Raw genomic sequence first — 14,739 nt, forward strand, 5'->3', positions numbered from 1 at the left:
TTGCTCAGGATTCTAACGCGAGCCCACCCAAGTCAAACCGCCTCAGTTCAATACTAGCTGTATAAACCTCTTTCACTTCTTAGTATTCTTCCATCTGTAAAAGCCTGATCAAGATAGTACTTTTGCCCTACGGCGCAAATGGGGGAATTAAATAAGCAGTGTTAGGTGTAACGACTACTCGATTTTTCAGCCCATGAAGTGTTTTGCAATTAAACTCGGCACGGTTGTGGATTAACTCCATTTTACAGTCAGGGGCAGATTGACGCCTCGGAAACCTAAGAACTCATCATTTACACACACTGTGGCAGAAACTGCTGGCTGCCATCCAAGTCATTTTCTGTGGTTCCTCCACAGTGGTCAGGAACACCGCTGCCTGGTGGAGGCCCACATTTCCCAGCATTCCGGGAGCAGCCATGTTGACGGAGTCCTGGCCAATAGGACGTAAGGTGTCTGGGAAGCCTCCTCAAAAGCAGGCACCTTTCTTTGGGGGGTAACTTCCCCCTCCCGCTGGCTGGAAGAATAACTGGAGCCCCTGCTGCACCTACTTTGGATTCGAGAGAATCCTGGGAATGGAAGTCACGCCTGGCGGAGGTACACAGCAGGAGTCTGGCGCCCCGATCCCATGAACCCCACACCACTCCTGGACCGACCACCTCCCGATTTCTTGAAAATGAGAGAAGTCAACTCTTCCACTTAAGCCATTTACGTTGGAACGTTTTTGTGAGCTATGTGCAGCCAACCCAAATCAACCAGAGCACAAAATAACAGGAATGCTAGTTTGTTTCGTTGGACCCGAAGTTCTAATCTGAAACTTTAAATATTTTTTGTTCTGCCCTCCCTCTTTTTTTTTTTTTTTGGATTAAAAAAAAATCTTTAAGAATTTGTCATACTAAATTCACGGAAGGAAAATCAGAGTAAAATCGTACCTGCATCAACGCAGCATCTGTGGCTCTCTAACTGGGATAAAGAACGGGAGAAGGAGGAGGAGGAAACCGTCATGTCAAATTATAGTTTCGTTGGTGGCTTTAGGACTTTCTCCAGAATTGGTTATTAGCGGGCAATAATGAAGCAAATTGCACATGCGTATTACTTCCGAGTTATGAACAATGCAACCAGCAGTAACCTTTGAAGCTGTCAGGATCTTTTCAGGCAAGCAATTAAAGTGAAAAATGAGAGTAGGCACAACTCCCATCACCCAATACCACATGTAATACCACCACCTACAAACACTGACACAAGAGTGGGACTCAGTCTGAATATTTATTAATGCAGATCTGTTCCCATTTGTTCCTCTTCGCCCCTCCCCCCCCCACAACCCATCCCACCCCCACCTGCCGAATTTTTTTTTTCTTTAAAGGGCAGCTCTCACACCATGAATTGCATTCACCTGAAACCTACATCAACCGGGACATCACTCCCGTTTGCACCTGAAGAAATTTCCTTCCCTCTCCCTTGACCAAAACGTAAATTTAGGACAAGCTTGGATTCTACAGGAGAAAAAGTTGATAAGGAAGTGAGTCCCAATTAGGAAATCAAGATGAAAATAGCTGGTATTTACAGAAAGCCAAATATATGGCAAGTATTGGGTGCTGGGCACTGAAGGCCTCTCCCCCGCCCCCTTCCCCGCAAAAAGGGCCCCAGTTCTCAAGACCCGTGAGGATTTCACTTCTCTTGATCAGTAATAAAAATGATCTCGTATAAAAAGTATCTGCTTTTCTGCTAAGTGTAGGAGTCTCTCACTGCTTCTATAGGTTCTATGATTTAAATACGGAGAAGGGCTCTAAAGAAATGACAGGGACGAATACGGCGGTGAGCCAGTTGGAAAAGGTCTAAGCTGAGAAGAAACCCCCATGCTACAGTTGTGAAACCCGATGCCTATGGGTCCTGTAAAAAGTTGGTATCATTTGGTTTCATTTCTTTATCACCAAGTACCTAGAGACCAATGGTTCTCAGCCAGAACTGCATGTTAGTATCACCTGGGTAGCTTAAAAAAATTTGGATGCCCAGGACCCATCTCCAAAGATTCTAATAGGTCACTGGGGTTGAAAATCACTAACATAGACTCTGAGATGGCTTAGAAATCAGGAAAGGGCTAGAGAACTGGTTGGGAAAGTCATTAAAGCAAACAGTTTGCATTTTTCCCCAAACTAAAAAGGCAACTGTGAAACTGGCAATGAATTATTGAAAGTGACTCAAAGGTTTTATAAAGAAGCCCAACGTCCAGTAAAACCTTTTAAATTCAGACTTCCTTGGACTCTGGTCTCCCCTCTTTTACTTTCTATACAGAAAGTGTTAAGCCTTAATAACTATGTTGACAGGTTAATATCTTCAAGTATTTTTAAAACCAAATCACAACCAACCAAATAGCAATAATCCTTGAATCGTGAGTGATTTTCATCTATTCATAAGAGCATTGTGGTAAGACTTCTGACCAGGACCTTTTTTGGAAGGGGGGGGGGGGGGAGGTCATTGATTTTCTTCACAGTGTGGTCCTAAAATTAATAAGACTGCATCACTTGAAGTATTTTGCAGCTCAGATTTTCCCATAATTCTGATTGGCCCGACCAGTGTGGTTTTCCTGCACTGTCATTATTCACCTCAGATCCAAGCCCAGGTCACAACCAAGCATATTAGCTTTGCATTTTGGAAGCCAGTTAAGGCAAGGATTTGCCAAAAGGAATCACCCTCTTTACTTCTCATCCTCCAGGGAAGCTGAATCGGTCCTTAAACAAATAAACAAACACGCACGCACGGAGACAAAGCTGATGATCTGGACCTAGTGACCTGGTCTGATTGGCGGAGCTCTGCCTGGCGGGCTGGCAGTGGGATCCCCCACACCGCAGCCTCTGTGCCCAGACTGCAGCACGCAGGCTCATGGGCCACCAAGGTGATGAAGTTGTCAGGGATTCATTTTTCCCCATTCTATGCAGGCTCGGCCCCTTCATTCTACTTGCTAATGATGGGGGGGGTGTGCTGGGGTGTAACTCCGATCCATCTCGTGATGGTGTGAATCTGGGGCCCTGGCATGGCCCTGGCACCTGGCCGATGGCTCCTGGCTTCCTTGGCTTTTGTGGAGGGACTTTTGGGAAGCAACTGTGGACTTCCTGTTATTTGTTTGTTTGGTTGGTTTTTTAAGATTTACTTGCATTAGACAGGCACCATCGTGTGGTAGCTACGGGCACAGTTTTGCTGCTTACTGTGCCATCTGAGCAAGCTTCACAGCCCAAGTTTAAGTTGTCTGATATGGAAGACAGTGACTCATAGTTTCTACGCATTATGAGGTTATTATAAGGATTATAAGAGATAAGTCATACACAGCACAGAGCACAGTGGCTGGTACATGCTAAGTACTTAATAAATCATAGCTGTTACTATTATTTCGGGCAGTCAGGTCTGAAAGCATTTACTGTGCACATCGTGGACCACATCTGTGAACGACTGTTTTTAAGTAGCGATAACAACTGATAATAAAAGGTATCATAACCGTTAGCACATACCTACTATGAACCAATACGGAATGCGCAGTCCTCGTAAGATCTTTGCAAAGGAAATCTCTCCCCCATCCCTTTCCCAAAGGAAAATTCAAGGCTCAGAAAAGATCCCGGTCCCACAACTAGGTGACGAAGCCTCAGATTCAGGCCTGACTTCCAAGTGCATGCCATTGACCATGACCACCACCTGGTCCTCTCAAATTAAATTGCTAAGCGGCTTTCCCCCTCATCGCCCCCGCCCCATCCCACAGCAAACTGTGCCTGCAGCTCTAGGGAACGAAAAGAAACGAAAAGAAACGAAAAGAAACGAAAAGAAACGAAAAGAAACGAAAAGAAACGAAAAGAAACGAAAAGAAACGAAAAGAAACGAAAAGAAACGAAAAGAAACGAAAAGAAACGAAAAGAAACGAAAAGAAACGAAAAGAAACGAAAAGAAACGAAAAGAAACGAAAAGAAACGAAAAGAAACGAAAAGAAACGAAAAGAAACGAAAAGAAACGAAATGCTCTGCATAAAAGCAGTGGCAAGCTTTGGAAGCAATGAAACACAGGGGCAAATTTTGATGGAAACTGGAACCTGTAGGCGTCAATGCGGTTAGTACACCCGCATCTCCTATTCAGTTCCTCCTCTGGGTGCCTGATCTTAAAGAACACAGTCTTAGAACCAGAAGACACAGATTCTAGTCCTAGTTCGAATTATTTCTAACCCACAGCGTTTAGTTTGCTGTGAAATGGAGAGAATGATAGTGCACCACACCCTCACAGTCTTGGGGTGAGAATCCTGTATTTTAATCTAACTATTACCGCAAACTCCAAGGCCTCTAGCTGCCAACCCAAAGTGGCCCTGGAGTTCTTCTCCAGCAGGAATAACCTAGTGCGGCCACATATTTACTGGTCTCTCTGGCAAATACTGTATGGAGAAGAGAAGGCTTGATCTATATACGTTAAAATAGTGACCATGGTCATTTGTATAAAGAACTTAGATTTCATTTTCCTTTCTTGGCCATCCCTGGAGCTTCGAGAGAGTGTGCATAGGCACCTGTGTTAATTTCTCCTGGAAGAGTCAGGAAATTCTCCAATTGCTTTTCCAAAGAGCCACAGGTCTTTTTCAGAAGAGACTGAGAACTTACTGGCTAGCTTTCAAGCTGAGCGTATTAAAAGCCATTGTGACTAACTAGAAACAGTGTGATCAATTAACTTGCTCTGCAGATAAAAAGGAAGGCCCTTCAGTTTATAAACCAAGACACATTTAAATGATTTTATCGCACATCAAGCCAAATACAAGATTCTGTAATACTTAAGTAAAATAGGCGTTATCAAAGGAACTTGCAAGACATCGGATTCCTCAGAGAGGCTCGGGGGACTTTGGGGATTTGGTAAACATTACTATCAGCTGGGCTCCAGAAAAAAAAAATGGAAGGGAAAGACTCTGATGGATTTTCTCGGCTTATCTGAGATGACGTTTAATACTCTGGATATGGGTTCAATATCATAAAGATATTTAAAAAGGAATGGCTTTAAGTAGGAATGCCAAGATAACATCTAGTATTTTTTTTTTTTTAACTATATGTTAGTTGCTGAAATCTACAGCCACGCTGCCTGTTCCTCGTTCTCTCCTCCCCTTCATCCACCTCTACACTCTAGCCGACAGTCTAGCTCAGGGTTTTCTCAATATCTGCACTGCAACATACAGTAGGACATAGATTTTAAATTATAATCAGTACACCTCCCACACAGAAATATACAAAAGTTTCACAAAACATCACGCAACTTTACTACGCTGCATTTGCACGCAACATGTACTGCACGGATAATACTTCTTTTAAAATGTTGGGACAATCCATTAAATTGCTTTTAGGATCCACTGATGGGCGCCAAATGGTAATTACGAAAATGTTAATCTTGCTAAATTACGAATCAATATCATGCCTTAAGCCCGCCCCTCCACGTGGCTCTTTACTGCTTGTGGGATAAAAGACTTAGTTAAAATATAGAGAGGATCGTTCACAATTTGGCTCCAAACTGCTCTTCCTTAGTTTATGCACCCTACCCTCTAGCAACTCCCAACTCCTGCCCGGTCTCTGTAGGCACCTTGTTCACGCCCCACCCCTGCTGTTCGGGTTACCCTGTTTACCTCTCCAGATCCACTGCCTGCCCTTCTCTGCCCCGTTCTGTGCCCTGAGCTGGTCCCCCCAGACTCTCTGCCCTCTGGTCGGGGTCGCCAGTGGGAAGCCCCAGTAAGAGATTAGAGGGTGAAAGGAGAGAGAAGGAGCCTGCTGGTAAGACTTTGTCACACAGGCCTACTCCTCTACTTCAAACACCTCCTCCCCACTTCTGCTGTCATCCTTAGACTCATCCCCCAAAGCCTACCACAAAGGTACTTTCCCTCCAAAGCATTCTGGGAAACCACCTGGTAGAGTTCGCCTCAGCACACACGTCTAGTCAAAGGATGAATTACACTTTCAAATGTTTACGTTCCCCACAGACTGGTCGTCTTCAGAGCCTGCACCCGGTTTCTCTTTGTGCCCAGCACTTAGCCAGGAGGCTGGCAAGAACCGATGACTGAAAAGATCAACAAATGAACGAAAGGTAACAGGATTAATTATTTAATAGCATCACGCTTGTATATCACAAGGCAGTATTTTCTAACAATGGTGTCTACAGAGTTACTTCACCTAAATTCCCATTCTGGGGTGCGCTAGTCTATTTCTGCTGAATGTAACTGCTGGGAGCTGGCTCATGACCACTGCTTACCGTGCGGTGAACCGGCTATCTCTGGCGGTGACGAACTAGCTCCCACAATCCCCCATCACCTGGCAGGGTGTTTTCTGCTTATTATGCTAATTAGATTTTACTTGAAAGATGTAATTATTGCTGCAACCCAAGGAAATAATTAATGGCCAATTTTAGTGAGCAAAATATTCATTAATCAAGTCAACAGACAAGAGACCTGCAGAGTTTAAGAAAGGTCCTTGAAGAGAAAAAAAAAAAAAAAAAGAATCACCCAGAGATTTCTCCTTTCCATAAATATAGGTTAAATCTATTCAGTTAGAGCCTCCCGAAAGTTTACATTTCAGATTTAGTTCAACGAGTCCTAATGAAGTCTAGGTTTTAACTTTCGGGTTCTAAAATGCATTGCCCAACAGAATAATTTAATCACTTTATTGCATGAAAAGGTGTGATTAAAGAGGAGGTAGCATTCATCTACTTGGTCTCTTTAAAATGTTTATTCATTCGAGGATTTCTAAACACAACAAACGTCAGCCTCTGTTTTCTTATGTGACAGGCAGGCAGGCAAGGATCATAATGAGAACACTATTCAGTTTGTTGGGTGTTTACATCATCTTTGTCCCTTATAAACAATGAGCCTTTTAAACCTGAGGGTTAGAGGACATTTTAAGCTCTTCTAACACCTTGGTAATCACAGCCCAGGGAAATATTTGCAACAAACAACAACACAGTGATCCAGAGATCAGATCAAACCTACACTTACTATTAAAAGATACTTCAATCCCAAGGAGCATTGTCCCTCATAAAAAAGGATACACAAACGCCTTCCAGCCTGTTCCCCACAACCCTTCTCCTCAATGCCCTTTTATAATATTCATGTCCTCAGATTTATGTCGACTGTATATTTACTAGACGTGTCTCCCCATTACATTATCAGGGGCTTAAGAGATGAGATGAGATAGAACCTGGAAAACAGCATACAGTAACTGACAATCAAGTTTATTTTTGAAACCAAAACAACGTTTCCAGGTTTTCCTTTAATTTTAAATGCTAACAACCGTATTCCAGCCTTCACATGCTCATAAAGCTGTTTAACAGTCCAGAAAGAAAAAAATAATAATTTTGTTTTAAATAATGTTCACCGTCCACGTCTTAATCGTCTGGACGCTGAAGCATTTTTCATTCAGAGTAATGATCTCCAGGAGTAAAAATAATATAATTATAACTGAACGACTTGGTCAGCTAAATCACAACCAGAAATGCGCTGGTATGTATTTCATTCGCTGTGTCCAAAAATCTTCATTCTGGACCATCAACAGAGCACTAAATTTTGATCTGTCGTTGAAAACAGGTCGCTTCTATTTCTGGCATACAGCATGGTAACAGGGTATAGCAATTGGTAAAGACAGCTAATATTTCACATTAAATCTCCCCACCTGACCTTCTGAATCAAAAAAGGAGAGACTCATGAATAAGGAATTATTATACAAACATCCCCTCTACTTCTCTAAAAAAAAAAAAAAAAAAAAGTCTCTCAAGCAAAAGCGAGGAAAAAAAGGCCAGAATTCTTGGGAAGAACTGTGTTGTTGATAGGATGGCCGCTGAAGACCAATGAAGGACGTGGGTTCTATCCCTGAGCTGCTTCCTCTTAAAAACACAAGTGTGGGCTCTAGGGGTCCAGGTGGTCTTCAAGCCAAGTCTGAAGAGGCATTTCCACTGAAGGAATGAGGGATGACAGGCCATGCCATCCACCTCGGGCGTGGCCTCGCAGGCCCCCTTGGAGTCCACGGTCATTAAGAACTGAGCCGTATACGGGGGGATGAACACTGTAGAAGGAAGCCTGTCTCCTGAGGCTCTCCTCCACCAACTCGTTTTGAAATCACTCGTGGATCCATAGTGAAACCACGGTTTTGCCTTTCTTTCAGCTTTCCTTTAAAGAAGACTTTCAGAAACGCTTTGCACAGACTTATTACCCCCCAGCTCAGTCCTCGGGGAGAGTGACCCCTCCATTTGCTCCCGCTTCACCCTCTGGTGACCACCACCCTCACACTCACACTCACCATCTTGCGTGAAACCGCCTGACTGGCGTTCTCTCCCACAGGGCCGGCGTTTCTCGCTGGGGGAGTTTTATAATGTAGTCTACACCTGGCTATTGCCCAGAGCTTCCGATTTAATTGATCCGGGATGAAAGACCCACTAAGTGAAGGCACCTGGCTTTTTAAAAGCTCCTCGGGTGATTCTAATATGCAGCCAGGGCTGCGAACCACGCCTGTGGTCCAGCTCCGCAGGGACAGGCACTGTGGCTCGTTCACCCTGGATTCCTCCACCCCAGGCAGGCCAACCATGGCACCCAGCGAAGAGCCTGCTCACTGCACATTAATTAGATAAATAAAAAGGTGGTTGCCCAATGACTGGAAAAGAAAAGTGGGGGTAAAGACAGGAGGGGCATTTAGCACGGGGTTCTCCAGTAACAGAACTTTGCACACTCTAGTCTGCGTCGGATCAAGGGGAGGGCCCTGGGACAACTCAGACTGCTGGGCTCCACTCCCAGGGCTTTTCTGATCCTGGAGCTTTGGGCTGGGGCCTGAGAATCGGCATTTCTAAGGGCTCCCAGGTGGCATAGATGCTGCCGGTCTCAGGATCCCACCTCTAGAACCACTGCACGGAAAACCACCAAAGCAGCCTAGTAACCTCCGGGGACCCACAGGAACACGTGACAACCCGGGTTGCAGGCATCTGATCGTGTGGCCAAGGACAGTGGAGGGACGGCGCAGGTCTGTAAGCCTATCCGATGGCTAGCCACAGGCCAGGGCCCAGGAAACCGCCCCTCTGGACTTCCAATTCAACGGCCAAGCTTTAATTTTCAAGGCGTGAGCGTCTGAATCATCTGTCACGTGCTCACTGCCATTCAGAATCAAGGCGTAGCCAGCAAGAACAATATAAACCCATCAGCATTTAAATAAAAAATTACAGAACACTTTCCTAGAAATAGGCCCAAGATCAAGTTTTCCCAGAGCACCAGTGGCAGGCTTAGGCCAGGAGACAAACCCACGGCTGCTTGTTAAATCAACTCAAGCACTAGATTCTACAGCTGTAAAAATACAGTGGTTTAAAATCCAAAGCTTCTAATAGCCACCCAAATAGATGCTGTACTAGAATTACTTAAAACACTCTCTCTCTCTCTCTCTCTCTCCAACTACTCTCAGTTCAGAAATTTCTTTCTTAAGAGACAAAGGTAAGGAATAAAGAAAATGCCCAGTGCATTAGGTTTTCCCACAACCGCACTGGTTACTGGTTCCCAGAAATGGGAAGGAGGTATTATCGCCAGCCCTTACCACCGCTCTCCAGTCATAGGAGCCACAGAACAGAGACACAAAGGGAACTGTGACCCTAGCCCACCAGGGCTTCTCCCTCCATATCTAGTTATCAGATATGGATCCTAGCTAGTGGTCATGGATCCAGGGGTCAGAAAACCCAATATGTGTGGGTCGTGAAAGGGTTGATCTGTGAGGAGTTCTAGAGCATGAGTAAACAGGAAACTCTGGCTTCTGAACATGACCTCTGTCAAAAGGAAGCATAAAGAGGGAGGGCTCTCCCACGCGATGACTATAAAACATTACATGTATATACGGCCACAGCAACATCGTGGCTCTATGACGTGACGTAGTGACCAACCGTAATGTGGGATGCTGGCACAGAAAAGGGACAAAAATGAATAAAGTATGCACTTCAGTTAGTCATCAATTTGGTTCATCATTGTGACAAAATATACTACACAGCATTGTGAGATATTAGTAATATGGGAATCCTGGGTGTGGGAATATAGAATTCTATACCGTCTGTAATTTGTCTGTAAATCTAAAACTATTCTGGGGCGCCTGGGTGGCTCAGTCGGTTGAGTGTCTGACTCTTGATTTCAGCTCAGGTCCCGATCCCAGGGTTGTGGGATCAAGCCCCGCGTTGGGCTCTGAGCTAAGCATGGAACGTGCTTGGATTCTCTCTTTCTCCCTGCCCCTCCCCTGCTCTTGTGTGCTGTATCTTGGAAAAAAAAAAAAAAATCCACAACTATTCTAAAATAAAAGGTTGCTGTTTAAACAAATTAGGGGCTGCTGTCCTGAGCGAGACATTCGCAAGATACACAGGTGGGTGTCTGCATTATTTTCTATTTGTTTAAAATATTTTTGAAATATTTTAAATATTTCATAATTTAAATATTTTAAATTTAAAATTTAAATATTAAAATTTGATAAATATTAAATAAATTTATAGATTTCATTTATAGAATTTTATATAATATTTTGTAAATATTATATAAAATATTATATAATATTTTGTAAATATTATATAACTTATAAATTTATTTATAAATAATATAAATTTATAAATTTATAAATAAAAATTAAATAAATTTAAATAAAAAATTTAATAAATATTAAAAATTTAAATATTTTAAATATTCCATAATTTAAAATATCTTGCAACTGGCCACCGTACAAATTACATGTGCACACGCTCCCTTCTCCCCCAGAAAAGGACTGCTGTTTGTTTAGACAAACCGCTGTGCGGGAAGCAGGCCTGAAACACACGCTCTCACCGACAGCCGCCTCGGATCCTTTCAGACTGAGTCCCTGCGGACCGCTGGCTCTGTCACCACGGAGGGGACACCACCCGCCACACACCTCAGGATTATCCCTGGAGGAAAACCGTGGAGGACGTGAACTTGGTCCCGGGTGCTGCCCCCGCTCCGGTCTCTGCCTGGCCTCTCCCACCGACCGCCCTTCTTCCAAATTCTGTCATACTCACATTCTCTTGGACCCGATGTCCAGCTAGATGCCTTCAACTATTAGCTGAGGGCTGCCTTAGGATGCTACTTAGGATCCAACAGCAGTGGCGGTTTAGCGAGGGCAGGGGAGAGCCCTGAGCCCACGGGGGTGGACTGAGTGGTGGAATTTCAAGGCATTGTGATGGCAGAGGGCCACCTGTGCCTTCAGACCAAGCTTCTTTGCTTCACACCGGACTGCATCTGGTCAGGGGTAAAACCCATTTCCCTTGCCCCAGGGGCCTCTCTAACTGAGGAATGATTCCATGCCAGGCCAGAACTCCTGATGTTGCAGAAATTAAGTAACCTACTGGTTCTCATCTTTTCCAACCTCCGAAGGAGTTAGAAACAGGTGGTGAACCCGCCAGGATGGGAATGCAGGGGAAAGGGGGCCGAGAGGCCTGGGCAGAGCCGGTACACTGCATTCTAATCCCTGGAATCGCGGACGTTCCCGGCTGCCCACATGTTCCCGAGGCTGGCTATTTTCGCTCGGCTGTTCCAGCGCCAAAACCAAGGAATGTGTGTGTGGCGGCCAGCCTTCCCCCGACACCTCTGCCTTGGGCCTCGCCCAGACCAAATGAGTGAGGATGGGGCGGGGGGGGGGGGGGCGGGGGGAGGGCAAGGAACATCATTTGGGAGTTCAATAAATAAAACTGAAAACTTACCGGTTTGTTCTCTACCCCGCACAAGTCGGCATCTTGTACCTACTGGCTCCTCTTTCCCCTCACCTGTGCCATTATCCCACTCTGAGCTGTTCTCCCTCTACCCCACAGTGGAGTCAGATCCAACCTAGCCCGAAAGGGCCCATTAAAGTCCTAAATGCAGCCAGGGTTTCTCTGCTTTCTTTCACCCCATTCATTCTTTCGCTACAAAATATTTATTGAACACCTACTATGTGCCGGGTCCTGAAAATCCCTTCAGGGTGGAGCCCACATTCTGGGAAGGAAAAACGCCAATGAGGGAATAAGGGAGTACACACAACTACGCGTACGACGTCAGGAAGAAACCTAGAACGGAGGTTGGGAAGCTGGAAGGACAGTTCTGATCTCTTAACTGGCACTTCAAATATACCATTACTTAAGCTGGTTGACGGTTCTGTGTTGCCGCCCCAGCTAGGTACTCCACGTTCGAGAAGGACAGGGGCTATTTGGGGCGTCTGTGAGCCCAGGGCTGGCTACTCTAAATGTGCGGCCAATTCGGCTGAATGAGAGAATTTCTATAAAGGAGCCGATTCCTATTCTCGAACCTTACCACTTCTGGCTGCGAAGGAAAAGTCAGGAGATTAATCGGTCCCGGTGGGGTCACGCGTGGTGAGTCACGGGGGCCGCACGGATGAGGCACACTCCTTCCCCCCTTCCTGGGCGCCTGAGTGCGGCGCTGACGTGTCACCAGTGAATTGGCCAGATGTGATTCCTGCCCTCATGGTGTGTACGTTTTGGTGGAAGACAGCCAAAGATAACCAATAGGGAAGAATGTCAACGTGTGGCCATTTCTTTGAAGGGAGCAGGTTGGGGGATGAGGAGAGCGACAGCAAAGAGGTCGGGAAGGTGGTCTGGAGAAAGGGGACGGATGACAAGGAGCCGGCCAGGCAAAGGGACGGGGAGAGCGAGGCTCCCGGTGGAGGGCACAGCACGGGCAAAGGCCTGGAGGTGGGCGTGTGCTAAGCGTGCTCAAGGAACTGAGCGCAGGGTCAGGGCCCAGAGAGGGGCGGGAGCCAGCTCACACAGGCCCTTGTGGCACACTGAACACAGTGTGGGTTTTACCGTAAGTGCCATGGGAAGCCACAGAAGCAGGAGACAACGTGAGATTTGTATGTTAAGAAAATTACTCTAACAAGATATCCTCAGAATCAGGGTGACCATGTGTTACTGTTTGCTGGGGACAATGTCATTTTATTAATAGCATCCCCTTTCATTGCCCAAAGTGTTTGCAGATCAGAAAAATTTCTATGGCCATCCTCTCCAGAAACCATTATTATAAACAGTATATCTATGTGTAGATCTGTATTTTTTTGTTGAGAGAGAGAGGGCGCAAGTGAGCAAGGGGTGAAGAGAGGGGGGCAGGAATCGATCCCACATGGGGCCGAGAGAAGCAGGGCTCACCCAGGTCTCATGTTTTACCCAAAGCGGGGCTCAGACTCACCAACTGTGATATCATGACCTGAGCCGAAGTCAGATGCTTAACCACTGAGCCACCCAGGCGCCCCGCGATTCAGCACTGCATGAAACCTCATATTCTCTGGGCCAGTCAAGTCCCCCTCAGGCCAAACATTCACAGTAGGAGATACAAAATATTCTATAGTGACAGGCTACGCCTATCCTCCAGCCAGATAATTAGAAAAAGGGCCTACTGTATTCTGTTTTTTTTTTTTTTTTTTTTTTTTTAAAGAAAGGAAGAAAAGAAAATTCTATAAACTTCTCTCCACGATGTCGTCCATGTTTCCCAGCTGCCACCCAGGGAAGACTTTTCCGCGGATCAAATCTAAAATTTTCATGGCTTGGCCGGAGTCTGTCCTCACTCGATATGGACAAACAGGGTCAGTGACGGCTCCCTGTACCGAGATACTGAGAGTCCTGTTCTCGAAGAAGCCTGCCAAAGTCACCTCTGAGGAGCTCCAGGTTACATAACCCCTGTTTCTCTAACCTCTCCTCTCAGGTCTTATTTTTCAAATGTTCAGTCATCCTTGTGGCTCCTCTGTTTACCCTCGCCAAGCTCTTCACACTGACACAGTACTTCTAAAGTTATATTCCAGAAGCGCTCTGCTATTTCCCCTACCAAATCTTTCCAGAAGCTTCAGATCTGCTCTCCTGCACATCTAAGCCATGGACTGGGAAACTGGAGCCGGTCCGGCCATACCATGCCGGCCCTCCTGTCTTGCTCTCACCTGTCCTCCCTGCACCAGACCACCTAAAGAGAGGATTAAGCATAATCTTACCGTGTCTGGTTTACAAAGCCATGCATGGGTGACAACCTCTACCGGCTTGGATTATGTCCCCCTTCTCCTATTCCATTTTAGAACCACAGAATGTCAGGGTAGAGGCCACCTTAGCAACGCTCTTTTCATTTAGCAGATTTATTTAAGGCTGAGCTAATAAAGAGCCCGCGGAAGGGCTGGCGCTCGCCCTGGACCGGAGCTCGCCCTGCACTGGAGCTCACCTTCTGCTTTCCCATCCCTCCACTATTACAAGGAAATGTCACTGCCCTCTGATTGTTTTCTATCGACCTGTGTATACATGCCCTTTCCTGTCTCCTTCCTTGACCTAATTTGCTTCTTGAGAGCAGAAAACAGATTTAATGGGGTCTTTGTATTCTTCACAACATTGTATCTTCCGTGTGGCCGGGGCTTCACATATTTGCTGTCCAGGGCACGCAGGGGATTCTTAAGGCTCCGCCTCGATTTTTTTTTTTTTTTTTTTAAAGATACACCCCGTTGAGCAAGGGTAATGTTATCAGCCTGTCGGTGGGCACAGGCTCTGGGGACAACCAGACCCAGGTCCAAATCCAGGTGGTGCCACCAGTTTACGAGTTACTAGGTAACGGGCTACGGGAAAGAGAAGTCCATCTTTCCTCATTAGAAAAAAAGGGGCGAACAGACCTCCTACCTCGCGGTGAGGATTAAAGAAGCACACCAGGGCCTCAGCATGTGTGTTCTTCCCTGAGCACCAGCTTCCCTTGTTTCGTTTACACAAGCTCCTAACGTT

The 14,739-nt window shown here is 45.7% G+C and overlaps 1 protein-coding gene and 1 long non-coding RNA gene across 3 annotated transcripts in view; one reads left to right on the forward strand and one right to left on the reverse strand.

Annotated features, from left to right (window-relative positions):
• The window catches only part of JAZF1 (JAZF zinc finger 1), a 351,615-nt gene that overhangs the window by 163,912 nt on the left and 172,964 nt on the right, over positions 1-14,739 (reverse strand). Inside the window, exon 1 of one of the 2 annotated variants that reach the window (XM_019825625.3) lies at positions 927-1,174. The exons of the other annotated variant lie outside the window; for it this stretch is intronic. Within the exon in view, the coding sequence (XP_019681184.1) occupies positions 927-999 (73 nt within the window). The 5' untranslated portion in view covers positions 1,000-1,174. Of the gene's footprint in view, positions 1-926; positions 1,175-14,739 lie in introns of those variants that run through there. 2 annotated transcript variants of the gene reach the window in all.
• Positions 3,875-11,624, forward strand: LOC123383917. The gene is made up of 3 exons (XR_006594309.1): positions 3,875-4,083; positions 5,975-6,078; positions 10,748-11,624. It is a non-coding gene; the product is annotated as an uncharacterized LOC123383917 (long non-coding RNA).

This window comes from Felis catus, chromosome A2 (genome assembly GCF_018350175.1).
Source record: "Felis catus isolate Fca126 chromosome A2, F.catus_Fca126_mat1.0, whole genome shotgun sequence".
NCBI lineage: Eukaryota > Metazoa > Chordata > Mammalia > Carnivora > Felidae > Felis > Felis catus.